Below are 25,228 nucleotides of genomic sequence, written 5' to 3'. Positions count from 1 at the left end.
AGAGAAGTTTCCACAACAAACACCAGGAAACATTCTCATGGCCGAGTCTGTGGCAAGCCTTAGAAGCACAGAGGGCAATATAACAGGGAGGAAAAATAAATAAATAATTAAAGGCAACAGATTAGGAGCCCAACGGTAACTCCCCCAGCGGAGAAGCAGCGCAGACACCTGCATCCGCCACTAGCAAGCGGGGCCTGGGCAGGGAGGTGTGGGCTGCAGTGCTTTTTAAGAATCGGGCCAGAATGCTCCGAGCATAACCAGAGCGAACTAACTTGGGCTAGCCAACCAGATTGTGGGATAGCTACTGCGCGAAAAGCTCTAACATAAGACACCACCAGGACCGCACACAGAACAAGGGACAGAATAGAATTAGCCCGCTGCAGACCATCCCCCTCCGGTGACAGGCAGCCAGAGCTGGAAGGGCTGGAAGGGGGTCAATCAAAGCCCCAGAAAACCTTCCAAACTGCAAGCAGGCTTCTTTGCTAACTAAGAATTCTTGGGGTTCTGGACAGTCACCTAATAAGGGGCTAATAAGGGGCGCCAGTTGTACACCCAGAAAACTGCGATAAGTCGCAGCGACCGCGCTCACCAAATTCCCAAGCTGCTCGGACCTGGGAAGGGCACAAAACACAGGCCCGACCGAGTCTGCGCCTCTGAGGACTATGTGAGTGCCTGAGCTTGAGCGGCTTAGACTGGGGAGGTGCATGCAGCCTAGGGCTGGCCTCAGATGGTTCCTGGCGGAGCAACCTAGAGCCTGAGTGGTGTGTGCTGTGAGTGGCGACAGGCCCAGCGGGGCTGAGACACTGTGAGCACATGCCAGTGTTATTTGCTTGCAGCATCCCTCCCTCCCCACAGCACGACTGAACAAGTGAGCCTAAAAAAAAAGTGTCCACCGCTGTCCCCCTTGTGTAAGGGCGGAAAACAGACACTGAAGAGACCAGCAAACAGAAGAAGCTAAAACAGAGGGCACCACCTTGGAAGTATAGATCTTAAGAAATATAAGCCAGGGAACGATCCGAAAATGAACTGACCCCACACTGCCCACAACACCACCAGAGAAAAGTCCCAGATTTACCTTTACTATTTTTATGATCGTTCTTTTTGTTTTGTTTTGTTTTGTTTTTCTTCTTTTCTTTTTCTTCTTTTTTTAAATTTTATTTTAACATTTTTTAAAATTTTAAGTTCTTAAAGCAAACGCCATATATATTTTTTGTGTGGTTGTTGAGGTTTTTTAAAAATAATTCATGTGACTTTTTTTTTTCTTTCTTCTTCGTCTTTTCTTTAATATTGTATTTTTGAAAATCCAGCTTCTACTCTAGATTTTTAATCTTTGCTTTTTAGTATTTGTTATCAATTTTGTACCTTTAAAAACCCAATCTTCAGTACCCATTTTTACTTGAGAGTGAGATTACTGGCTTGACCGCTCTCTCCTCCTTTGGACTCTCTTTTTTTCTCCACCAGGTTGCCTCTGTCTCCTCCTTCCCCCTTCTCTTCTCTACCCAACTCCATGAATCTCTGTGTGTTCCAGATGGTAGAGAACACGTAGGGAACTGGTTACTGGCTGGATCTGTCTCTCTCATTTTCATTTTCCTCTTTTATCCTCCTGGCCACCTCTGTCTCCTTCCTCCCTCTCCTCTTCTCTGTATAACTCCGTGAACATCTCTGAGCGGTCCAGACAGTGGAGCACACATAAGGAAGTGATTACTGCCTAGCTTGCTCTCTCCTCTTCTGATCCCACCTCATCTCATTCCACTCATCTCTAACTCCCCCCTCCCTCTTCTCTTCTCCATGTAACTCAGTGAGACTCTCTGGGTGTCCCTCAATGTGGAGAAACTTTTCATTTCTAACCTAGATGTTTTATCATTGGTTCTGTATAGATGGAGAAGTCTTGAAGCTACTGTAAAAATAAAACTGAAAACCAGAAGCAGGAGGCTTAAGTCCAAATCCTGAGAACGTCAGAGAACTCCTGACTCCAGAGACATTAATTGATAGGAGCTCATCAAACACCTCTATACCTACACTGAAACCAAGCACCACCCAAGGGCCAACAAGTTCCAGGGCAAGACATACCACACAAATTCTCCAGCAACACAGGAACACACCCCTGAACTTCAATATACAGGCAGCTCAAGTTACTCCAAAACCATTGACATCTGAAGAAATCCAGCTCCACCCACCAGAACTCTGACACAAATTTCCCTAACCAAGAAACCTTGACAAGCCACTGATACAACCCCATCCACAGTGAGGAAACTCCATAATAAAGAGAACTCCACAAACTGACAGAATACAGAAAGGCCACCCCAAACATAGTAAAACCAAGATGAAGAGACAGAGGAATACCCAGCAGGTAAAGGAACAGGATAAATGCCCACCAAACAAAACAAAAGAGGAAGAGATAGGGAATCTACCTGATAAATGATTCCGAATAATGATAGTGAAAATGATCCAAAATCTTGAAATCAAAATGGAATCACAGATAAATATTCTGGAGACAAGGATTGAGAACATGCAAGAAAGGTTTAACAAGGACCTAGAAGAAATAAAAAAGAGTCAATATATAATGAATAATGCAATAAATGAGATCAGAAACACTCTGGAGGCAACAAATAGTAGAATAATGGAGGCAGAAGATAGGATTAGTGAAATAGAAGATAGAATGGTAGAAATAAATGAATCAGAGAGGAGAAAAGGAAAACGGATTAAAAGAAATGAGGACAATCTCAGAGACCTCCAGGACAATATGAAATGCTCCAACATTCGAATTATAGGAGTCCCAGAAGAAGAAGACAAAAAGAAAGACCATGAGAAAATACTTGAGGAGATAGTAGTTGAAAACTTCCCTAAAATGGGGAAGGAAATAATCACCCAAGTCCAACAAATCCAGAGTCCCAAACAGGATAAACCCAAGGTGAAACACCCCAAGACACATATTAATCAAATTAACAAAGATCAAACACAAAGAACAAATATTAAAAGCAGCAAGGGGAAAACAACAAATAACACACAAGGGGATTCCCATAAGGATAATAGCTGACCTTTCAATAGAAACTCTTCAGGCCAGGAGGGAATGGCAAGACATACTTAAAGTGATGAAAGAAAATAACCTACAGCCCAGATTACTGTACCCAGCAAGGATCTCATTCAAATATGAAGGAGAAATCAAAAGCTTTACAGACAAGCAAAAGCTGAGAGAATTCAGCACCAGCAAACCAGCTCTCCAACAATTGCTAAAGGATATTCTCTAGACAGGAAACACACAAAGGGTGTATAAACCGGAACCCAAAACAATAAAGTAAATGGCAACAGGATCATACTTAATAATTACCTTAAATGTAAATGGGTTGAATGCCCCAACCAAAAGACAAAGGCTGGCTGAATGGATACAAAAACAAGACCCCTATATATGTTGTCTACAAGAGACCTACCTCAAAACAAGGGACACATACAGACTGAAAGTAAAGGGCTGGAAAAAGACATTCCATGCAAATAGAGACCAAAAGAAAGCAGGAGTAGCAATACTCATATCAGATAAAACAGACTTTAAAACAAAGGCTGTGAAAAGAGACAAAGAAGGCCACTACAAAATGATCAAAGGATCAATCCAAGAAGAAGATATAGCAATTATAAATATTTATGCACCCAACATAGGAGCACCACAATATGTAAGACAAATGCTAACAAGTATGAAAGGGGAAATTAACAATAACACAATAATAGTGGGAGACTTTAATACCCCACTCACACCTATGGACAGATCAACTAAACAGAAAATTAACAAAGAAACACAAACTTTAAATGATACAATAGACCAGTTGGACCTAATTGATATCTATAGAACATTTCACCCTAAAACAATGAATTTCACCTTTTTCTCAAGTGCTCATGGAACCTTCTCCAGGATAGATCACATCCTGAGCCATAAATCTAGCCTTGATAAATTCAAAAAAATTGAAATCATTCCAAGCATCTTTTCTGACCATAATGCATTAAGATTAGATCTCAATTACAGGAGAAAAACTATTAAAAATTCCAACATATGGAGGCTGAACAACATGCTTCTGAAAAACCAATGAATCACAGAATAAATCAAAAAAGAAATAAAAATATGTATAGAAATGAATGAAAATGAAAACACAACAACCCAAAGCCTGTGGGACACTATGAAAGCAGTGTTAAGGGGAAAGTTCATAGCAATAGAGGCATACCTCAAGAAACAAGAAAAATGTCAAATAAGTAACCTAACTCTACACCTAAAGCAACTAGAAAAGGAAGAAATGGAGAACCCCAGGGTTAGTAGAAGGAAAGAAATCTTAAAAATTAGGGCAGAAATAATTGCAAAAGAAACAAAAGAGACCATAGCAAAAATCAACAAAGCCAAAAGCTGGTTCTTTGAAAGGATAAATAAAATTGACAAACCATTAGCCAGACTCATCAAGAAACAGAGAGAAAAATCAAATCAATAAAATTAGAAATGAAAATGGAGAGATCACAACAGACAACACAGAAATACAAAGGATCATAAGAGACTACTATCAACAATTATATGCCAATAAAATGGACAACGTGGAAGAAATGGACAGATTCTTAGAAAAGAACAACTTTCCAAAACTGAACCAGGAAGAAATAGAAAATCTTGACAGACCCATCACAAGCACGGAAATTGAAACTGTAATCAGAAATCTCCAGCAAACAAAAGCCCAGGTCCAGATGGCTTCACAGCTGAATTCTACCAAAAATTTCGAGAAGAGCTAACACCTATCCTACTCAAACTCTTCCAGAAAATTGCAGAGGAAGGTAAACTTCCAAACTCATTCTGTGAGGCCACCATCACCCTAATACCAAAACCTGACAAAGATGCCACAAAAAGAGAAAACTGCAGGCCAATATCACTGATGAACATAGATGCAAAAATCCTTAACAAAATTCTAACAATCAGAATCCAACAAGGCATTAAAAAGATCATACACCATGACCAAGTGGGCTTTATCCCAGGGATGCAAGGATTCTTCAATATCTGCAAATCAATCAATGTAATTCACCACATTAACAAATTGATAAATAAAAGCCATATGATTATCTCAATAGATGCAGAGAAGGCCTTTGACAAAATTCAACATCCATTTATGGTAAAAACTCTCCAGAAAGCGGGAATAGAAGGAATATACCTCAACATAATAAAAGCTATATATGACAAACACACAGCAAACATTATTCTCAATGGTGAAAAATTGAAAGCATTTCCCCTAAAGTCAGGAACAAGACAGGGTGCCCACTCCCACCACTACTATTCAACACAGTTTTGGAAGTTTTGGCCACAGCAATCAGAGCAGAGAAAGAAATAAAAGGAATCAAAATTGGAAAAGAAGAAGTAAAACTCTCACTGTTTGCAGATGACATGATCCTCTACATAGGAAACCCTGGAGACTCCACCAGAAAATTACTAGAGCTAATCAATGAATATAGTAAAGTTGCAGGATATAAAATCAACACACAGAAATCCCTTGCATTCCTATACACTAATAATGAGAAAGCAGAAAAAGAAATTAAGGAAACAATTCCATTCACCATTGAAATGAAAAGAATAAAATACTTGGGAATGTATCTACCTAAAGAAACTAAAGACCTATATATAGAAAACTATAAAACACTGATGAAAGAAATCAAGGAGGACACTAATAGATGGAGAAACATACCATGTTCATGGATTCAAAGAATCAATATAGTGAAAATGAGTATACTACCCAAAGCAATCTACAGATTCAATGCAATCCCTATCAAGCTGCTGCTGCTAAGTCGCTTCAGTCGTGTCCGACTCTGCATGACCCCATAGACGGCAGCCCACGAGGCTCCCCCGTCCCTGAGATTCTCCAGGCAAGAAAAGCTACCAGCAGTATTTTCACAGAGCTAGAACAAATAATTTCACAATTTGTATGGAAATACAAAAAACCTCGAATAGCCAAAGCAATCTTGAGAAAGAAGAATGGAACTGAAGGAATCAACCTGCCTGACTTCAGGCTCTACTACAAAGCCACAGTCATCAAGACAGTATGGTTACTGGCACAAAGACAGAAATATAGATCAATGGAACAAAATAGAAAGCCCAGAGATAAATCCACACACCTATGGACACCTTATCTTCGACAAAGGAGGCAAGAATATACAGTGGATTAAAGACTATCTCTTTAACAAGTGGTGCTGGGAAAACTGGTCAACCACTTGTAAAAGAATGAAACTAGATCACTTTCTAACACCATTCACAAAAATAAATTCAAAATAGATTAAAGATCTAAGTGTAAGATCAGAAACTATAAAACTCCTAGAGGAGAACATAGGCAAAACACTCTCTGACATAAATCACAGCAGGATCCTCTATGATCCACCTCCCAGAATTCTGGAAATAAAAGCAAAAATAAACAAATGGGATCTAATTAAAATTAAAAGCTTCTGCACAACAAAGGAAACTATAAGCAAGGTGAAAAGACAGCCTTCTGAATGGAAGAAAATAATAGCAAATGAAGCAACTGACAACTAATCTCAAAAATATACAAGCAACTTATGCAGCTCAATTCCAGAAAAATGAATGACCCAATCAAAAAATGGGCCAAAGAACTAAATAGACATTTCTCCAAAGAAGACATACAGATGGCTAACAAACACATGAAAAGATGCTCAACATCGCTCATTATCAGAGAAATGCAAATCAAAACCACAATGAGGTGCCATTTCACACCAGTCAGAATGGCTGTGATCCAAGGGTCTGCAAGCAATAAATGCTGGAGAGGGTGTGGAGAAAAGGGAACCCTCTTACACTGTTGGTGGGAGTGCAAACTAGTACAACCACTATGGAGAACAGTGTGGAGATTCCTTAAAAAACTGGAACTAGAACTGCCTTATGACCCAGCAATCTCACTGCTGGGCATACACACCGAGGAAACCACAATTGAAAGAGACACGTGTACCCCCAATGTTCATCGCAGCACTCTTTATAATATCCAGGACATGGAAGCAACCTAGATGTCCATCAGCAGTTGAATGGATAAGAAAGCTGTGGTACATAGACACAATAGAGTATTACTCAGCCATTAAAAAGAATATATTTGAATCAGTTCTAATGAGGTGGATGAAACTGGAGCCAATTATACAGAGTGAAGTAAGCCAGAAAGAAAAACACCAATACAGTATACTAACACATATATATGAAATTTAGAAAGATGGTAATGATAACCCTATATGTGAGACAGCAAAAGAGACACAGATTTAAAGAACAGACTTTTGGACTCTGTGGGAGAGGAAGAGTGTGGGATGATTTGGGAGAATGCATTGAAACATGTATACTATCATGTAAGAAATGAATCGCTAGTCTAGGTTCGCTACAGGATACAGGGTGCTTGGGGCTGGTGCACTGGGATGACCCAGAGAGACGATATGGGGAGGGTGATGGGAAGAGGGTTCAGGGTTGGGAGCTCATGTACACCTGTGGTGGATTCATGTCAATGTATGGCAAAACCAATACAGTATTGTAAAGTAAAAAAATAAAATTAAAAAAAAAATTAAAGTATAATTATAGCATAAAAAAGGATAGATAAACAACTAGAAGAACAAACAGAATATATAAAAATTCAAAAATATAAAAGCATCAGGAATCTCATACTGAGAGGAAATTTCATGTATTCAATGTATGTTTATGTTTCATGTTTCCAAATCATCACAAGGAATCAAAGACCAAAACTTAGAACTACCGTGAAAAGTGATTGTATGAAAACACAGTTCATACTGACTTTATTATTCTTCTTAACTCTTTCTGATTTTATGGGCACTGTATTTATCAAACATGTGTTGAGTATCTACTTGGAGGAAGATTTGGGGTAAGGAACAGCAATTCTTTTGTGGTAGAATGATGACAAATAATATTATCAGGTTCTAAGTTTCTAACTTTTAATAGGAACACTGAGTGCCATGTAAACAAAAATAACTTAGAAAGTATTTGTTGACTTGAACAAACTTGACTGAGGACAAATGGCACATGTAGGTGTTTTGGGAATAATCCCAGGAAGCACAATGTCTTTGTTGTTTCTGAGAGTAAAGCAAAACACAGCAATGTCTAACTTGTCTTAAAATATGTGCATGACAGTCTATTTGTGCTACACGGTGAACAAAATTATTAGCATCTTGATCTTTCTGAAGAGATGTCATCTACAGTTTGATTGTACTCTTTGTATTGTGAGCTCACATACTACTTAATATTACCATTAATATCAAAATTGCAGGGGTGAAGACAGTAGAGCCTATTGTTTGGATGATTAGCTCCAATTAATTAATATCTTTTAATACAACTAATATATTTCCCAAGTCCTTAATTATTATTATCCTTTCTTCTTAGAGTAAGTGAATGATATTTGATACACAATCATTTGGGAAGTGATATCAACAGGCACTAGCTGAAGAAGGACAAAATGTCCAGGGAGGACAGCCAAAGCATGGTATCATCATGAGCAGGTTACTGCTGAGCACAGCTGGAGTTTCATCCCATGGAGGTCATCTGGGAAATGGTGTAGAGCATGCCTGAGAGTTGTGTCCATTGAGAGAGAGATAAAGTTGAGTTATATTTCCTCCAACTCATCAGTCATTTGTTGATGGCTGTTCCCAGGAGCACAGACTTTTCTGCAATTCCTTTCTGCCTTGTGCAGCCAGGAAAAGCCCTCAAGGAGAGAATCACAGGAGCTCAGAGCAGAACATCCCAGCATGGCGAGGAATCATGATTGTCAAGGGGATATGGACAAAAGGCTGGCAACAGATGCTCCCTTGGTTTTCTATGGATGTGTACTATTGTAAATGTTGTTAATATAATTATTTAAGCTATCAAACTTTTGACTTGGAATCATCATTTATTTTAGTAAAAGTGATGGAACCGATATTTTGCATGTAACTCAGAATTTCTCTCCTCTCCAGGAACTTTCCTGCCTCTAGACCTGAAAACCTACTTCCGTTTATTTCAACTCTTCTCACTTGACATAATTAAGGATAGTCCCTCCTCCTTCCCTCCATGTATATATTGTGAGCCTTTTTAGTGAATGCATTACATGCTTACTCAGGAATATTTCTCTTTTATTGATCTTGTCTCCTAAAAATTCAGCTGCTCCCTTAGTCCCTTCTGTCTGCATTGGCAGATACTCAACTATCTTCTACCTTAAACCAGCAAGCAAAAAACTTTCTCTCCTCTACCCCCACCTTCCCCTGTTGCTAGACTCTCCCCTTCTCTTTCACAATCAAGCTTCTCAAAGAGTGTATAAAGTCACTCCAGCCTTTTCCTCTTGTAGAAATTCCCTCTCTCCAAACTGGTCACTGCACACATTTTTTTATTTTACTGATGGCTCCCAGGTCTCTAACTTCAGTTACTATTCCATACCTCAGATTACTGGATTTCTTAGCAGCAGTGACTGCATAACTCATTTCTTCACAGGGGTGTAAGTTGCCTTGAAGACTAATCTCTAGTTTTCGAGACACTTTATTTTCCTCTGCTTTTTTCAAATATGCATAACAGGAGAATATCCTTTGCAATGTGTAAGTTCTTTAACTGTGTTTATGAAGTCAACGAACTTTGAAATCATTTTCTTTAGGGCAACTTTGCATACCTGTGTTCTGTTTCTTGAGGTGTTTCTCTTACTGCTTAGAGCTTTGAGGGTAATCTTATTTTTTTCTCTTTAGATTCTTAATTGGCACCTCATTGCATTCATTAGGATGACCATATTCTACCTTACTTTTTACTTGGCATGTGGTGTGTAAGTAGGTATTCTTTCATATTCTTAGCATGAATATTTTCATGTATTTTTATCATCACTCTTTTCTAACTTAACAACTCCAGACTGAGGAGAATACTTCCATTTGCATATATTTGGGTGAAGACTACCTTAACATTTTAATTTCTCTCCTCTGGAACATTTTAAGTCAATTTCTATAATGACTAAAATTTTATTCAGTTGTTTGAGTAAATGTGAGAGTATGATTGATTTGGTATGAGTAAGAGGAAAAAACATATATAAGTCAGACTCAGGACCAGCTATTTAAGTTGTGAGACCCAGTCCAGGATGAGAATGTAGCGTGCTTTATTCAGAACATAATTAAGAATTTCAGGGAAGTGGAAAGAGAACATTAGACCAAGTACAGGACTCTTCTGAGAACAGAGACCTATGTGACTGCACAAATTGTATAGCTATGGAACAGACCCTGTACAGATATTTGGGGGCAGGTGGCAGCTGGGAATTAACTTTATAGATGAGTTTCAAAACAAAATTTCGTGAGTACCATTTTTCTGGAATAAAATAGTATATAAAATAACAAAGTTGAATGAATATATTTATTTGGAACACCATACTAGGCTTTGGCACAGAGTATTGTGGAGAGTAGAATATGTCATTAATAATAAAACAGTTTTAAATTAATTCTTAACTGAGATCCAGTACTTTGTTTACCTTTCGTGCTCAGGAGCCAGATTGCATGGGTCCTAAAACCTGACTCTGTCTACCCTACAGAGTGTGGGTCTTGGGGCACATTTCCTTAACTTTCCATATGTCAGTGTTCAAGTGTATTGGGATGATAGCAGAGACTCTATCTCACAGATTTGTCATGCAGTTTATTATATTTTAAGATCTTTGGAGAGTAAACAGTCTACTCTGTTATTTCAAAATTCTTTTACTTTTGCTTTAGTAGATACTCTATCCTAAACTTAGTTTGCTGTCTTATGGTTGTGAATTAATGTCCAGTATAATGTTAAAATATTTCATGATATTGTTTGTGTAGAATTACACATGTCACTTAGCAGTTGTGCATTAAGTTCATGATGGTAGAAATTAATGATGTTATTTTTTTTCTTATAAGAATATTGAAAGGGCTTTATTTTTAATTTTTTTTTTTTTACTTTGAGCTTTCCCCCATCGCCATTTGGCTTATTTGAAAATCAAAAATCTAAATCACCTGTTTAGCAGAGCAATCCAGTTAATTATGCTACACTTTATAAGTTACATAACTTCCAAATCTAATTCAATTTTAGCAGTTCAGGCATTCTTAAATACATTTAAAAGCAATCTTTTTTGGAAGTAATCCTTGTGATTAATGAATGTTATTTGCTTTTTTGTGTCACTGAATGATAAACCTTTTTATATTAATATGAATTATATTTACGTATAGTGATTAGCAATGTGTTTGTGCATTATTGAGAAGATACAGTAGTTTACAGTCTACAAACTAAATCTCTACCATCATGAAATATTATCTGAAATATTTGGTTTAATGATCAACTTTAGGACTGTATCAAGCAGTAAAGATAGTAAGTGTATTTTATTTTCTATACTGGTACATTTAAGATAGTTTCTGAGAAATCATTCTGAGCTCAAAACAAAAGGCTCCAGTCAGGTATAGTTTCCAAAAAGAATTTCATAATTTTTCTGGGTATTTAGCATATAGGACTGTGAGACCCTAGGGAGTAATTAAGCCATATAGCTATATTTGTTGGTTGTGAACGTTGAAAAGAAAGAAAACAGCAATATTCCTGATTATCACAGAACTTTCTCACCATGCCATGCTCTTGACCCCTTTTCTCGCCTCTGGTTCTCATAATGTAATATCTATATTCAATCTCTTTCTCTCATACCAGACAGTATTACCGAAGTCTTCACTAACATCTATGTGACCAGTTTTGGCCCTGTCTCAGATACAGATATGGTAAGTTTTGCATAATATTTTTACTTTGTATAATGGGAAGTATGGGAGATAATTCAAAATAAACACATATTTTTAGTGTTATAGATTATGTATCTGTCTCATGCCTGTTTTGCCTGTTTGCTGTGCTTAGTCACTCAGTCATATCCAACTCTTTGCAACCCCATGGACTGTAACCTACCAGGCTCCTCTGTCCATGGGGATTCTCCAGGCAAGAATACGAAAGTGGGTTGCCATGCCCTCCTCCAGGGTATCTTCCCAACCCAGGGCTCTAACCCAGGTCTCCCTCATTGCAGGCGGATTCTTTACCATCTGAGCTACCAGGGAAGCCCCATGCCTGTTTAGTCTGCCCCAATATATGGAGAGTTAAGACTGTTAATCTGCCTGTAGAATGGTGTACCATTGTAACTTAAGTGGTCAGATTAACTCTATATTTTATATTATTTTCGAAGCTTTCTACCCAGCTACAGTGTGGCAAACAATTGTTTAAATAAAGTAATCATATTACTGAGAAGCACTTTCTAAGATTAAAACCCCTACTTGACTTCCATACGTCTGTACAGTTTCATAGATAACTGCTTCTTACAGGTTGTGGTCATGATCAGTGTTACAAATGGAAACCTTCTACTGCCATTGAATAAGGTGGATTTCTGGTCATACTGGTCATATCAATAAACAGAGTACAGGTGGCAGAGGATGAGATGGTTAGATAGCATCACCAACTCAATGGAAATGAATCTGAGCAAACTCTGGAAGATAGTGAAGGACAGGGAGGCCTGGTGTGCTGCAATCCATGCGGTTGCAAAAAGTCAGATACGATTTAGCATCTGAACAGCAACAAACAGTCCTCATTTGTAATAGATACATATAAATCAATCTAAGAAAACTAGAATCTTATCACTTGAATTCTATGGAACTGGTCTTTATTTTTCTTTAAAATGAGACCAGTAGAAGAGGGAGATTGGTCTGTTGGGTTAGAAATCAGTACACTAGACCAATCATCACTAAATTCTTGGTTGAGCATAAGAATTTTATTAGTCTACTTGAAGCAACTTCTACTGCTACCTGTAGTGCTGTACTATAGAAATTTTTTGTATGAATAATTTTTCATCCACCTTTCTTGCTGTCAGAGAATGAGAATTAGAAGAGATGCCCTTGTCCCAGGCTTTGCCTGGCCATCCTCCATCATGTCATCCTCCCCAGTTTCTTCCTTTTATCTGATATCCCATGGGGAAGGATGACAAGCATGGATGTTTTCCATCTGGATAAACATGGGTTTAAAACTGAAAGTTTTCCTTTCTTGCAGATGCTCATAAACAAGATTGGCCAGTTTTTTTGAACTATACTGTAGTTAATTTACAATATTGGGTTAGTTTCAGGTGTATAGCCTAATGATTCAGTTACTTTGTTTTCAGATTATTTTCCATTATAGGTTATTATAAGATATTGAATACAGTACCCTGAGCTATACAGTAAATCCTCATTGCTTATCTATGGCATGTATAGTAGTTTTTATCTGTTAATCATACATTCTTCATTTATCCTTCCCCCACCTTCCCTTTGGTAACCTTAAGTTTGTTTTCTATGTTTGTGAATCTGTTTCTGTTTTGTATATACATGCATTTGTATTATTGCTTAGATTCCACATATAAGTGATATGATGCAATATTTGTCTTTCTATCTGACTTACTTCACTTTATACTTAAGTATAAAATTCTCTAGGTCCATCCCTGTTCACATAAATGGTGATATTTCTTTTTTGTGTGTGTGTGTGGCTGAGTACTATCCCATTGTGTGTGCGTGTGTGTGTGTGTGTGTGTGTGTCTGTGTGTGTGTATGTTACATCTTCTTAAGCCAGTTTTCTATTGACAGACATGTGGGATGTTTCCATGTCTTGGTTATTCTAAATAGTGCTGATAAGAACATTGGGGTGCATGTGTCTTTTAAAATTAGAGTATTTGCTTTTTTCCAGATGTATTTCCATGAGTGGGATGGCTGAATCATATGGCAACTCTTTTTAGTTTTTTGAGGAACCTCAATACTGTTTTCTTTCTTTTTTTTTTTTTCTTTTCAGGAGCAAGGTTTCTTTTTTTAAATTTAAATTTGTTATTTTAATTGGAGGCTAGTTACTTTACCATATTGTATTGGTTTTGCCATACATCAACATGAATCCACCATGGGTGTACACGTGTTCTCCATCTTGAACCGCCCCTCTCACCTCCCTCCCCATACCATCCTTCCGGGATGCCAGTGCACCAGCCCCAAGCATCCTATATCCTGCATCGAACCTGGACTGGCAATTCGTTTCATATATGATATTATACATGTTTCAGTGCCATTCTCCCAAATCATCCCACCCTCTCCCTCTCCCACAGAGTCCAAAAGACTATTCTATACATCTGTATCTCTTTTGTTCTCTTGCATACAGGGTTATCGTTACTGTCTTTCTAAATTCCATATATATCCATACTGTTTTCTGTAGTGACTGCATCAATTTACATTCCTGTAATTTATGCGATTTATTGGGACATGCCTACCTTTCCTTTAGGAGTTAGTTATGCCAATTTTATCACAAAAAATATGGTTTTCTTCCACCCAGAGCCACTTCTCTGACCTCACAGTCAGAGAATGTGATGAACTTAGATGGCTGAAGATGTCAAGTACAAGAGGGGTGAAAGTGAAAGTCACTTCGTTGTGTCCAACTCTTTGTGACCCCATGGACTATACAGTCCATGGAATTCTCTAGGCCAGAATACTGAAGTGGGTAGCCATTCTCTTTTCCAGGGGATCTTCCCAACCCAGGGATTGAACCCAGGTCTCCGCATTGCAGGTGGATTCTTTACCAGCTGAGCCATAAGGGAAGCCCAAGAATACTGGAGTGGGTAGCCTATCGCTTCTACAGCAGATCTTCCCAACCCAGGAATCGAAGCAGGGTCTCCCGCATTGCAGGCAGATTCTTTACCAACCAAGCTATCAGTTTGGGAGATGACTGATATTAAACACTGTAGATCTTTGAAGTTCTTTCAGATTAATATGTGAAACCTTAAGTGCTTTCCCTCTAACTTCAACTTTTACATTAAGTGAAAGTGAAGTCACTCAGTCATATACGACTCTTTGTGACCCCATGGATGGAGTAGCCTGGTGCAGGCTACTCCATCCATGGGATTTTCTAAGAGTACTGGAGTGGGTTGCCATTTCCTTCTCCAGGGAATCTTATTGACCCAGGGATTGAACCCAGGTCTCCCGCATTGTAGACAGATGCTTTACTGTCTGAGCCACCAGGGAGGCCTTCAACTTCTACATTAGTTGGCAGTAAAGCTAGTATTTCTGTGCAGCTTGTCTTAGTAAATGCCTCCATGAATTAGAGACACAGTGAGAATGAACACCTGACCTCTATGTGGAGCCAAGTGCAGAGAAACAGAATTGTGCCAAGCACAGCTGAAAGAATAGCAAAATATTATATAAATTATGGTTCTTAATATGGTTACCTTTGGTGTTTTATTACCAGCTAAAACAGAAAGGCAAATGGTATAGGACCCCAAAATATCAAAGTTTTCCGTGTTGTAGATTTTGAGTAGTGAATATTGGTGCTAATAGAATGGTGTTAAAGTTTTTGTTTGTTCATTTTGCAAAGTGAATTATTTTACCTCAAAAATATATATATATATCAAAATATGTACTTTTCCTAGACACGTAATGTTTGCTACTTGAGGGTTTTAGACAAACAATCATGTATTTTTGGCAAAATGTATGAAGTGACTCTTTTCCAGTGGTGATAATGGATTAAGCTAACTCTCCTCCTTTTGTTCTGACCATTCTTTGGGATTACTGAAACATTTAGAAAGCTAGTAGCTTCAATTCAAAGTGGATCAAAGACTTGACTATAATACCTGAAATCATAAAACTCATAGAAGAAAATATGAGGGAGAAGCCCTTTGACGTTGGTCTTAGTGACGATTTTTTTTAAACCTCACACAAAAGCAAAAATAAACAAGTAGGACTGACTGTATCAAACCAAAACCTTCTACAGAGCAAAATAAATCAATAAGCTGAAAAGGTAATCTACAGAATGGAAGAAAATATTTGCAAATTATGTATCTGATAAGAGGTTAGCATCCCAAATATATAAAGAACTGCCACAACTCAATAGTAAAAAAAAAACAAAACAAAACAAAAACCACAATCTAATTTAAATAAGGAATAAAAACTGAATAGATATTTATTCAATGAAGACATGAAAATGACCAACAGATACATGAAAATATACTCACCATCAATAATCATCAAGGAAATGTAAGTCAAAACCAGAATGAGATATCGCCTCACACCTGTTAGAATGACTGTCATCAAAAAGACAAGAGATATACAGCATGATATCACTTATTTGTGAAATCTAAAACATAAAATAAACTAATGAATATAGCAAAAAAGAAACAGACTCAGACATGTAGAGAACAGAATAGTGGTAACCAGTGGAGAGAAGGAAAGGAGGAGGGGCAAGATAGGGGTACAAGATTAAGAAATACAAGCTACAATGTGTAAAATAATTAAGCTATCAGGATATATTGTATAGCATATCGCAGGAAATATTGACAGTATTTATGATAACTTAAAATGGAGTATAAACTTTATTTATTTTTAGTTGTTTTAGAGTTTTAGAATGCCATTCTCCAAAATCATCCCCCACATTGCCATCTTTTCTAAATTCCATATATGTGTTAGTATACTGTATTGGTGTTTTTCTTTCTGGCTTACTTCACTCTGTATAACGTTTCATCCATCATCAGAACTGATTCAAATGTATTTATGTACCACTGCTTTCTTATCCATTCATCTGCTGATGGACATCTAGGTTGTTTCCATGTCCTGGCTATTATAAACAGTGCTGCGATGAACATTGGGGTACATGTGTCTCTTTCAATTCTGGTTTCTCAGTGTATGCCCAGCAGTGGCATTGCTGGGTCATAAGGTAGTTCTAACGACTGGTGTGAAGTGGTACCTCATTGTGGTTTTGATTGCGCATTTTTCTGGAATTGAGCTGCATAAGTTGCTTGTATATTTTGAGATTAGTTGTTTGTCAGTTGCTTCATTTTGCTATTATTTTCTCCCATTCAGAAGGCTTTTAATTTTAATTAGATCCCATTTGTTTATTTTGCTTTTATTTCCAGAATTCTGGGAGGTGGATCATAGAGGATGTTGGTATATTCAAAAGATAAGAGCCTGAAGTCAGGCAAGTTGATTCCTCCAGTTAAACTTTAAAATTGTGAATCATTATGTTGTATGGATGAAACATATACATCAACATATGCATCAACTATACCTCAAAAAATTTTTTTTTAAAGGCAAGAAATAAATGTTGTTAATGATATGGAGAAAAAGGAGCTTTTATGCACTATTATTGAAACTATAAATTAGTATAATTGCTATAGAAAACAGTATGGATGTTCCTCAACGAATTAAAAATGAAACTACCATATTATTCAGTAGTCCATGTCTGGTATACATCCAAAATGAGAACAAGATCCCCAAGGGAAATCTACATTAGTTTTTCTGTTTTGTTTTGGCCACCCTGTGTAGCATGTGATATCTTTAGTTCGCTGACCAGGGACCCAGACCCTGGCAGTAAAAGCACTGAGTCCTAACCACTGGATCACCAGGGAATTCCCTGCACTCCTGTTTTATTCACCATTTTTCTAATAGCCAAGATATGGAAATATGATGTGATATATATTAATATATGTACATATATCATGCAGGGAGAATAAAATTTTGGCATTTTGACATTTTGACAACATGGATGGACCTTGAAGGCATTAAGTGAATAAACCAGACAGAGAAAGACAAATATTGCATTGTATTATTTTCATGTGGTATAAAAAAGTCATACCACAGGGAATAGATAAATGTTTGTCAGTGTGGAAAATAAAGAGAGGTTGGTGAAAAGGTATAAACTTTCAGCTACAAGACAAATAAAGACTGAGGCTCTAATGTAAAGCATGGTGACTACAGTTGGTAACACTGTATTGAATAATTGAAATTCACTAAAAAAAAATAGATTGTTGCTGAAGCTCCAATGCTTTGGCCACCTGGTGCAAAGAGCCGACTCATTGGAAAAGATTATGATGCTGGGAAAGATTGAGGGTAAGAGGATAAGAGGGTGACAGAAGATGAGGTGGTTGGATGGCATCACTGACTCAATGGAAATGAGTTTGAGAAAACTCTGGAAAACGGTGAAGAACGGGGAAGTCTGGCTTACTGCAGTTGATGGAGCTGCAAAGAGTCTAGACAAGACTTAGCAACTGAATGACAACAAGAGTAGAGCTTAAATGTTCTTGCCAAAAACAAATAAACAAATAAATAAATATGAGGGGATGGATGTGTTACCTAACTAGACAGGGGGAGTCATTTTACTATGTATATCAAATTATCACTATGATTCCTTCAAATATCTTATATAGTTTTGTCAATTATACTTCAGTAAAGCTGAATTTTTTTTTTTTAAAGAAACTGTCATCATTTAGTGTTTCCATATAGGAACTCCTTCCAGGCATTTGATGGTAAATTTATATATTTTTAAAATCCTAAATTCTGGGAAAATGCAAATAAGAAAATGGGAAAAAACATTTTAATTGTCCTACAAGAATCAAAGATTTGCAGAAGGAATCTACTGATGTCAAGTTGAAACCCAGGGCAGGGAATGCTGATGTGTGAAGCTGAACACGTAAGGTTAAGGACAGTGTGTCCAGAACCGGGACACAACTGTGTCTGAGCGAAGCTGTCACGATAAAGCAGTCATGCATCTAGCAGTTGGGTGTTTGTGGTCCTGTCTGCTGCTATGATTCTTAAAAATGAAATAAATATTAATAAGATATATGCAAAAATAAATAAAAAATAAAAGCTGGTAGCTGATGTTAAATGTGTTGTCATTAGCAACAGGGCAAATTTAAACTCTTTCATATCTGAATTAAGTTTAGAATGTTGGTCTTTTTAGTGACTTTAGCCCAAGAATTAAAAAAAAAAATAACAGTCTCAAGATAAGCTTTCATATTTGAGAGGATACTGCCACAGATTACATTAAATGTGAAAATGCACTCATTTAGTGCAGACTTATTTAGCGCAAACTCTATAGGTTGAATTGAGTAGGCAACATTGAGTTGGCAACATTTACATTTTTAAAAAATCATATATTGTTTTATTTTATGTATTTTGGATTATGTGTGTATGTATGTGAGCACATGCACTTCTATACACTATAAATTACCCTAAAATGAAATATATATTTAACATCTCTGCACCCTCTTGAGCTACTCAAGGCCCTAGATGTTTTTTGCTAGCATATATTGTCCTCGAATCACCTAACCTAACATTGTCCTATAGAATTCTCTTTGGTCATGTCAAATTTTCTACTTGAACTTCATCTTTATGTGCCTTGTTTACTCATTCCTACCAATAGTAGGCTGAGGGCAGCCTTATTAATTGCGAGACCATCAACTGGGCACATACTCTATCATCAGTGTCCAGTTAGAGGAGAGAATCCATAACAGTAATTAGAACAGGGAAAATTTAATAAAATGAATTATTAATTTGGAAAAGATGGTTAAATAAAAATGTAAAAGGAGATTCTAAGCAATGTAGATTTAGCAAATGCAGGAAGTGCAGCATTTGCTTCTCGGGTAAGCATCATGAACAAGGAAGGAACTCAGGACTGGAAGGGTGTCCTTTCCCCCAAGCCCAAGATTTAGAGCTCACCAGAGAGGACTCTGTGGCTAGAGGAGGATACACCTGCCCCTGGTGAAGAAACAGCCAGTGAAGAAACGTATGAAGGTACATGCTGAAGCTGGTCAGAGGAATATCGTGCCTGCTGGCTGAAAACTCACAGCATGGTAGTCCTTTGAAGCTGAACCAAAGGATAACAATGCAGCTAAACCAGGAAGAGAACCAGGAAAGAAAGCCCTCTTTCTTTGCTAAAAACGTGGCAGTATCCTCTAATGACAAGGCCTAACATTACATGAGCAGATGAAGGAGCAGAGTGTACAGAGTGCTTCTCTCATGTCTCAAAGAAAGGGAAAAGAGGATGAATTTGGAGCTGAAGGATCATTCACTAATAAGAGGTGTATATCATGTGTGTAATATGAAGAGGATTTTGAGGGAGAGTCCAGAGATAGTTTGATCACTGGACAGCTACTGTTTGATGTTTGCCCAAATCTAGAGAAGAAAATAAAAGTTGCTTAATCTATATACATGTGTAACACAGACACAGATACTCCTTTATACTGTAAATCTGTTAGAGAAGACAGAGCTTAATTTCCGCACATGTGAAATAGACATGATTTGGCCTTCATGTTGTTCACATGGAATGATTTTCAACTGATATTACTTTTGTTGGAAAGCAAGGAACATAAAGAGCAAAAGTTTGAATTCATGTTAGCATGGATGGCCAGGTCAGGAAATGAAACTTATGAGTGCTACTCTAAACATAAAGAAATTTATTATGATACAGAGGGGCAGGATACTCATGTTATTACTGCCCATACACAAAACTGGATATGAAGGTATCTAATTCATATCTTATAGAAGCAGTTTTTTAATAGGTAAATAGTAAAAAATAAATTTAAGTTCACTTTGGGAGACTTAGCTGATACTCTTATCTCTATGCAATGTGCATACTCAGTAGCAGAACCTAAACTCCTAAGTCTGCCTGTGTAGGTCAGTGATCAGATTTGTTGTGACATTAGCCTGAGAGGAAAAAAGCAGCCTAGCAAAAAGAATTAAGACCCAAAGGAGCAAGCACACACACACACACACACACACACACACACACACACAACACACACATATACACTGCTGTCTCAGAATCATTAACTAGCATAATTGCCCAAAGAAAGTTGCAGACCTAAATTATAATTAAAGATTCTAATTACAGTGTTTGCAATTAAGTTGATTTTTTACAAAAATTCAACTTTAAAAAAATTCATGAGTAAGAAGGTAAACTTGGGAATGTACTAGGAGCTAACTTACAGAGTAGATAGTATCTAATTGCACATTTGAGCAATTTATAACTCCTCAGTGTGTGTTTTTTCCCTTTTTATTTGGTCTGCATAGGAGATCTTTTCCCATTCTAGTAAGCATTTTCGCTATGTGAGCATATTCTTCAGACATAGTGGTACAGCCACCAACTATTGCACTGAAACCTAGACTAAGAACCTCATCACAAGTGGTTATCTCTTGGACTGATAAGTATTAGGGTTAGAGCTTAAACAATGGACACTTTGAAATCATATCAAGATTTCTGATCTAGGGTTTACCATTAGGTCATTAAAAGGAGGAAGTCAGGTAAATGGAAACCTTGGTTTATTGATCATATAAATCCCCTTGGGTAAATAATTGTCTGTCTTATGAAAACATAGAGTACATTATCTCTTAGAAACCCCAGAAGTTATTGGGATATTGTGTATTTCAGTAGTTAATATCATGACCTAAATCAAATCCCTTATGATTATACAGTGGAAGTGACAAATAGATTCAAGGGATTAGATCTGATAGACAAAGTGCCTGAAGAACTATGGATGGAGGTTTGTCACCTTGTACAGGAGGCAGGGATCAAGACCATCCCTAAGGAAAGATATGGAAAAAGGCAAATGGTTGTCTGAGGAGGCCTTACAAATAGCTGTGAAAAGAAGAGAAGCAAAAATTAAAGGAGAAAAGGAAAGATATAAGCCTCTGAATACAGAGTTCCCAAGAACAGCCAGGAGAGATAAGAAAGCCTTCCTCAGAGATCAATGCAAAGAAATAGAGGAAAACAATAGAATGGGAAACTAGAGATCCCTTTAAGAAAATCAGAGATACCAAGGGAACATTTCATGCAACGATGAGCACAATAAAGGACAGAAATGGTATGGAGCTAACAGAAGCAGAAGATATTAAGAAGAGGTGGCAGGAATACACAGAAGAACTATACAAAAAGATCTTCACAACCCAGATAATCACGATGGTATGATCACTCACCTAGAGCCAGACGTCTTGGAAAGTGAAGTCAAGTGGGCCTTGGGAAGCGTCACTACAAACAAAGCTAGTGGAGGTGAAGGATTTCCAGTTGAGCTATTTCAAATCCTAAAAGATGATGTTGTGAAAGTGCTGCACTCAATATGCCAGCAAATTTGGAAAACTCAGCAGCGGCCACAGGACTGGAAAAGGTCAGTTTTCATTCCAATCCCAAAGAAAGGCAATGCCAAAGAATGCTCAAACTACTGCACAATTGCACTCATCTCACACGCTAGCAACGTAATGCTTAAAATTCTCCAAGCCAGGCTTCAGCAATACGTGAACCGTGAACTTCCAGATGTTCAAGCTGGTTTTAGAAAAGGCAGAGGAACCGGAAATCAAATTGCCAACATCCTCTGAATTATCAAAAAAGCAAGAGAGTTCCAGAAAAACATCTACTTCTGCTTTATTGACTGTTCCAAAGCCTTTTATTGTGTGGACCATAACAAACTCTGGAAAATTTGTTAAGAGATGCGAATACCAGACCACCTGACCTGCCTCTTGAGAAATCTGTATACAAGTTAGGAAGCAACAGTTAGAATTGGACATGTAACAAGAGACTGGTTCCAAATCAGGAAAGGAGTATGTCAAGGCTGTATATTGTCACCCTGCTTGTTTAACGTATATGCAGAATATATCATGAAAAATGCTGGACTGGATGAAGCACAAGCTGGAATCAAGATTGCAGGGAGAAATATCAGTAACCACAGATATGCAGATGACACCACCCTTATGGCAGAAAGTGAAGAACTAAAGAGCCTCTTGATGAAAGGGAAAGAGGAGAGTGAAAATGTTGGCTTAAAACTCAGCATTCAGAAAACTAAGATCATGGCATCTGGTCCCATCACTTCATGGGAAATGTATGGGGAAACAGTAGAAACAGTGTCAGACTTTATGTTTGGGGGCTCCAAAATCACTGCAGATGGTGACTGCTGCCATGAAATTAAGAGACCCTTGCTCTTTGGAATAAACATTATGACCAACCTAGACAGCATATTAAGAAACAAAGGCATTACTTTGCCAACATAGGTCCATCTAGTCAAGGCTATGGTTTTTCTACTTGTCACATATGGATGTGATAGTTGGAGTATAAAGAAAGCTGAGCGTCGAAGAATTGATACTTTTGAACTCTGGTTTTGGAGAAGACTTGAAAGTCCCTTGGACTGCAAAGAGATCTAACTAGTCCATCCTAAAGGAAATCAGTCCTGAATCTTCATTGGAAGGACTGATTTTGAAGGTAAAACTCCAATACTTTGGCCACCTGATGCAAAGAACTGATTCATTTAAAAAGACCCTGATTCTGGGAAAGATTGAAGGCAGGAGAAGAAGGGGACGACAGAGGCTAGATGGTTGGATGGCATCACCGACTCAATGGATATGAGTTTGAGTAAACTTTGGAAATTGGTGATGGACAGGGTGGCCTGACGTGCCACAGTCCACGGGGTCACAAAGAGTTGGACTCGACTGAGTGACTGAAGTGAACTGAACTGAGTTAACATCATAAGGAGGTTAGAGAATTATTACATCTTGATATTTGGCCAAAAATTGATCTTGAGTTTAAGGTGTTAATCCTTATCAGAAATTGACATTTGGAAATGTGTCTAAATAAGGAAACTGCTAAAAATGTGGCAAATACTATAGATCAAAGGTAATTTAATAATATCTACTCGTTTTAAAGCCAGAATGTAGAATTTGACTACTGTAAAGTTATTGATATTTTGGAAGCATGAGAATTAGATTTAGGGAATATTCAGCCCGTGTTTTTCAGCACCCTCCTAGCTAGAGTTTTTAATAATTTTCCTCATAATAAGATTCATAGAAATGTGTTGGGATCAGTTGAGGTATTTATTTTAAAAGTTATTTCCTAGCCTCGTTCTAAGATCTATGGAATCATAATTGCTTGTTGTAGGACATGACAGTCTGCCTTTTAACAGGTTGAGGTATTCAGCTCTATGCTGCTGCTGCTAAGTCACTTCAGTTGTGTCCGACTCTGTGCGACCCCATAGACAGCAGCCCACCAGGCTCCCCTGTCCCCAGGATTCTCCAGGCAAGAACACTGGAGTGAGTTGCCATTTCCTTCCCCAATGCATGAAAGTGAAAAGTGAAAGTGAAGTTGCTCAGTTGTGCCCTACTCTTAGCGACCCCATGGACTGCAGCCTACCAGGCTCTTCCGTCCATGGGATTTTCCAGGCAAGAGTACTGGAGTGGCTTGCCATTGCCTTCTCCGAACTCTATGTTGAGGGAAGCCAAAAACCATCATAGGGTTGAAGGCTTGGGGGCATTGTATAGATGATGGTACTATTCACTGGGATATGGAACATAGGAAGGAAAGTTTTGTTTACTTTGTTTTTGTGTTTGAGGGTGGGGTAATATAGAGGGCATGTGAAGAGTCAGATTTTCTGCAATCTAGTAATTTATATTAGAGGGCGAGAAAAGGAAAAAATTGTTTGAAAGCTTCTATATACCAGGCAAGAAATGATTGCAGACTGGGTCAGATAGAAAGACTGAAGATTTGAAAAAAAAAAAAAAAACTGAAAAGATTTAAAGGATGCGATAGAATTGAAAAGTTTTGGTGACCTATTGGAGGTAGAGGTTGAAGGAGAAATATAGGATAAAGGTTTGGGAGCATTGGATGGATGATGGTACCATTCACTGGGATATGGAACGTAGGAAGAAAAGTTTGTTTGCTTTTGTTTTTGTGTCTGAGTGATGAATATGTTTTGGACATATTGGGTTGGGGTCTTTGTAAGATATTTACTTGGCGATGTCTAGGTAGCAGGCTTAGATCGAGCTCGAGAGAAAGGCTTAGAGTGCAGATGGCACAGGAGTCATCTGAAAGCTGAAACTATGGGCATACATGAACTTGTACAAGGAAAGAGATTAGAGTGATACGGTAATCATGCTTTTACAGAAACTCTAGAATAGGGGAGGATTAAAAAGACTGTAGAGGAGACTGAGAAGGAGCAACCAAGGATGTCTGTCAGAATGGAGGAGCATTCCCTTCTCTCAACTAGACTGTGCTTTGAACCTTAATAATCTACATTGGAGAGCACTGCTTTTCCTTCCTTATCAGATGCAATGATGTTCAGTAGTCAGATATCTGTATCAGTTACAGCCCTCTGTCCAGGAAGGATTCTGTGTCCTGAAGGAGGTATGGTTCATTTGGTAATGGGATGAACCCACAGGTTTTACCCTTCGTAAAACCTCATTTAGGGAGTGGGGTAAAAGTTACAGAAAAGAATGCAGATAAAGGTGGTTTGACTCCAGCCAGAAAAGTCACTTTTCTGCAGCAAGAAGGGTTATAGGAACTAAGCACATGCAGCCATAGTTCACATGACTGCCTCTGGGGAGAACAGTCCTTTCTACTTCCCTATGCTTTTGTATAAACTAAATAACAAACAACTGTGGCTTCTGGACATGAAGTGATTTTTAAAATAAAACTTGCAGCAGGTTATATATTCTATCCCAA

General features: G+C 37.9%; 1 protein-coding gene across 3 annotated transcripts in view; it reads left to right on the top strand.

Annotated features, from left to right (window-relative positions):
- Positions 1 to 25,228, top strand: part of GABRA2 (gamma-aminobutyric acid type A receptor subunit alpha2) — a 171,853-nt gene that overhangs the window by 52,826 nt on the left and 93,799 nt on the right. For all 3 annotated transcript variants that reach the window (XR_003589684.2, XM_004009805.5, XM_042251362.1), the window contains exon 4: positions 11,654 to 11,721. Coding sequence is in view for 2 of the 3 variants with exons in the window: in XM_004009805.5 (XP_004009854.1) it covers positions 11,654 to 11,721 (68 nt within the window). In the remaining variant the exon portion in view is untranslated. The remainder of the gene's footprint in view (positions 1 to 11,653; positions 11,722 to 25,228) is intronic.

Source organism: Ovis aries, chromosome 6, assembly GCF_016772045.2.
Source record: "Ovis aries strain OAR_USU_Benz2616 breed Rambouillet chromosome 6, ARS-UI_Ramb_v3.0, whole genome shotgun sequence".
NCBI lineage: Eukaryota > Metazoa > Chordata > Mammalia > Artiodactyla > Bovidae > Ovis > Ovis aries.
This window is presented reverse-complemented; position numbering and strand designations above follow the sequence as displayed.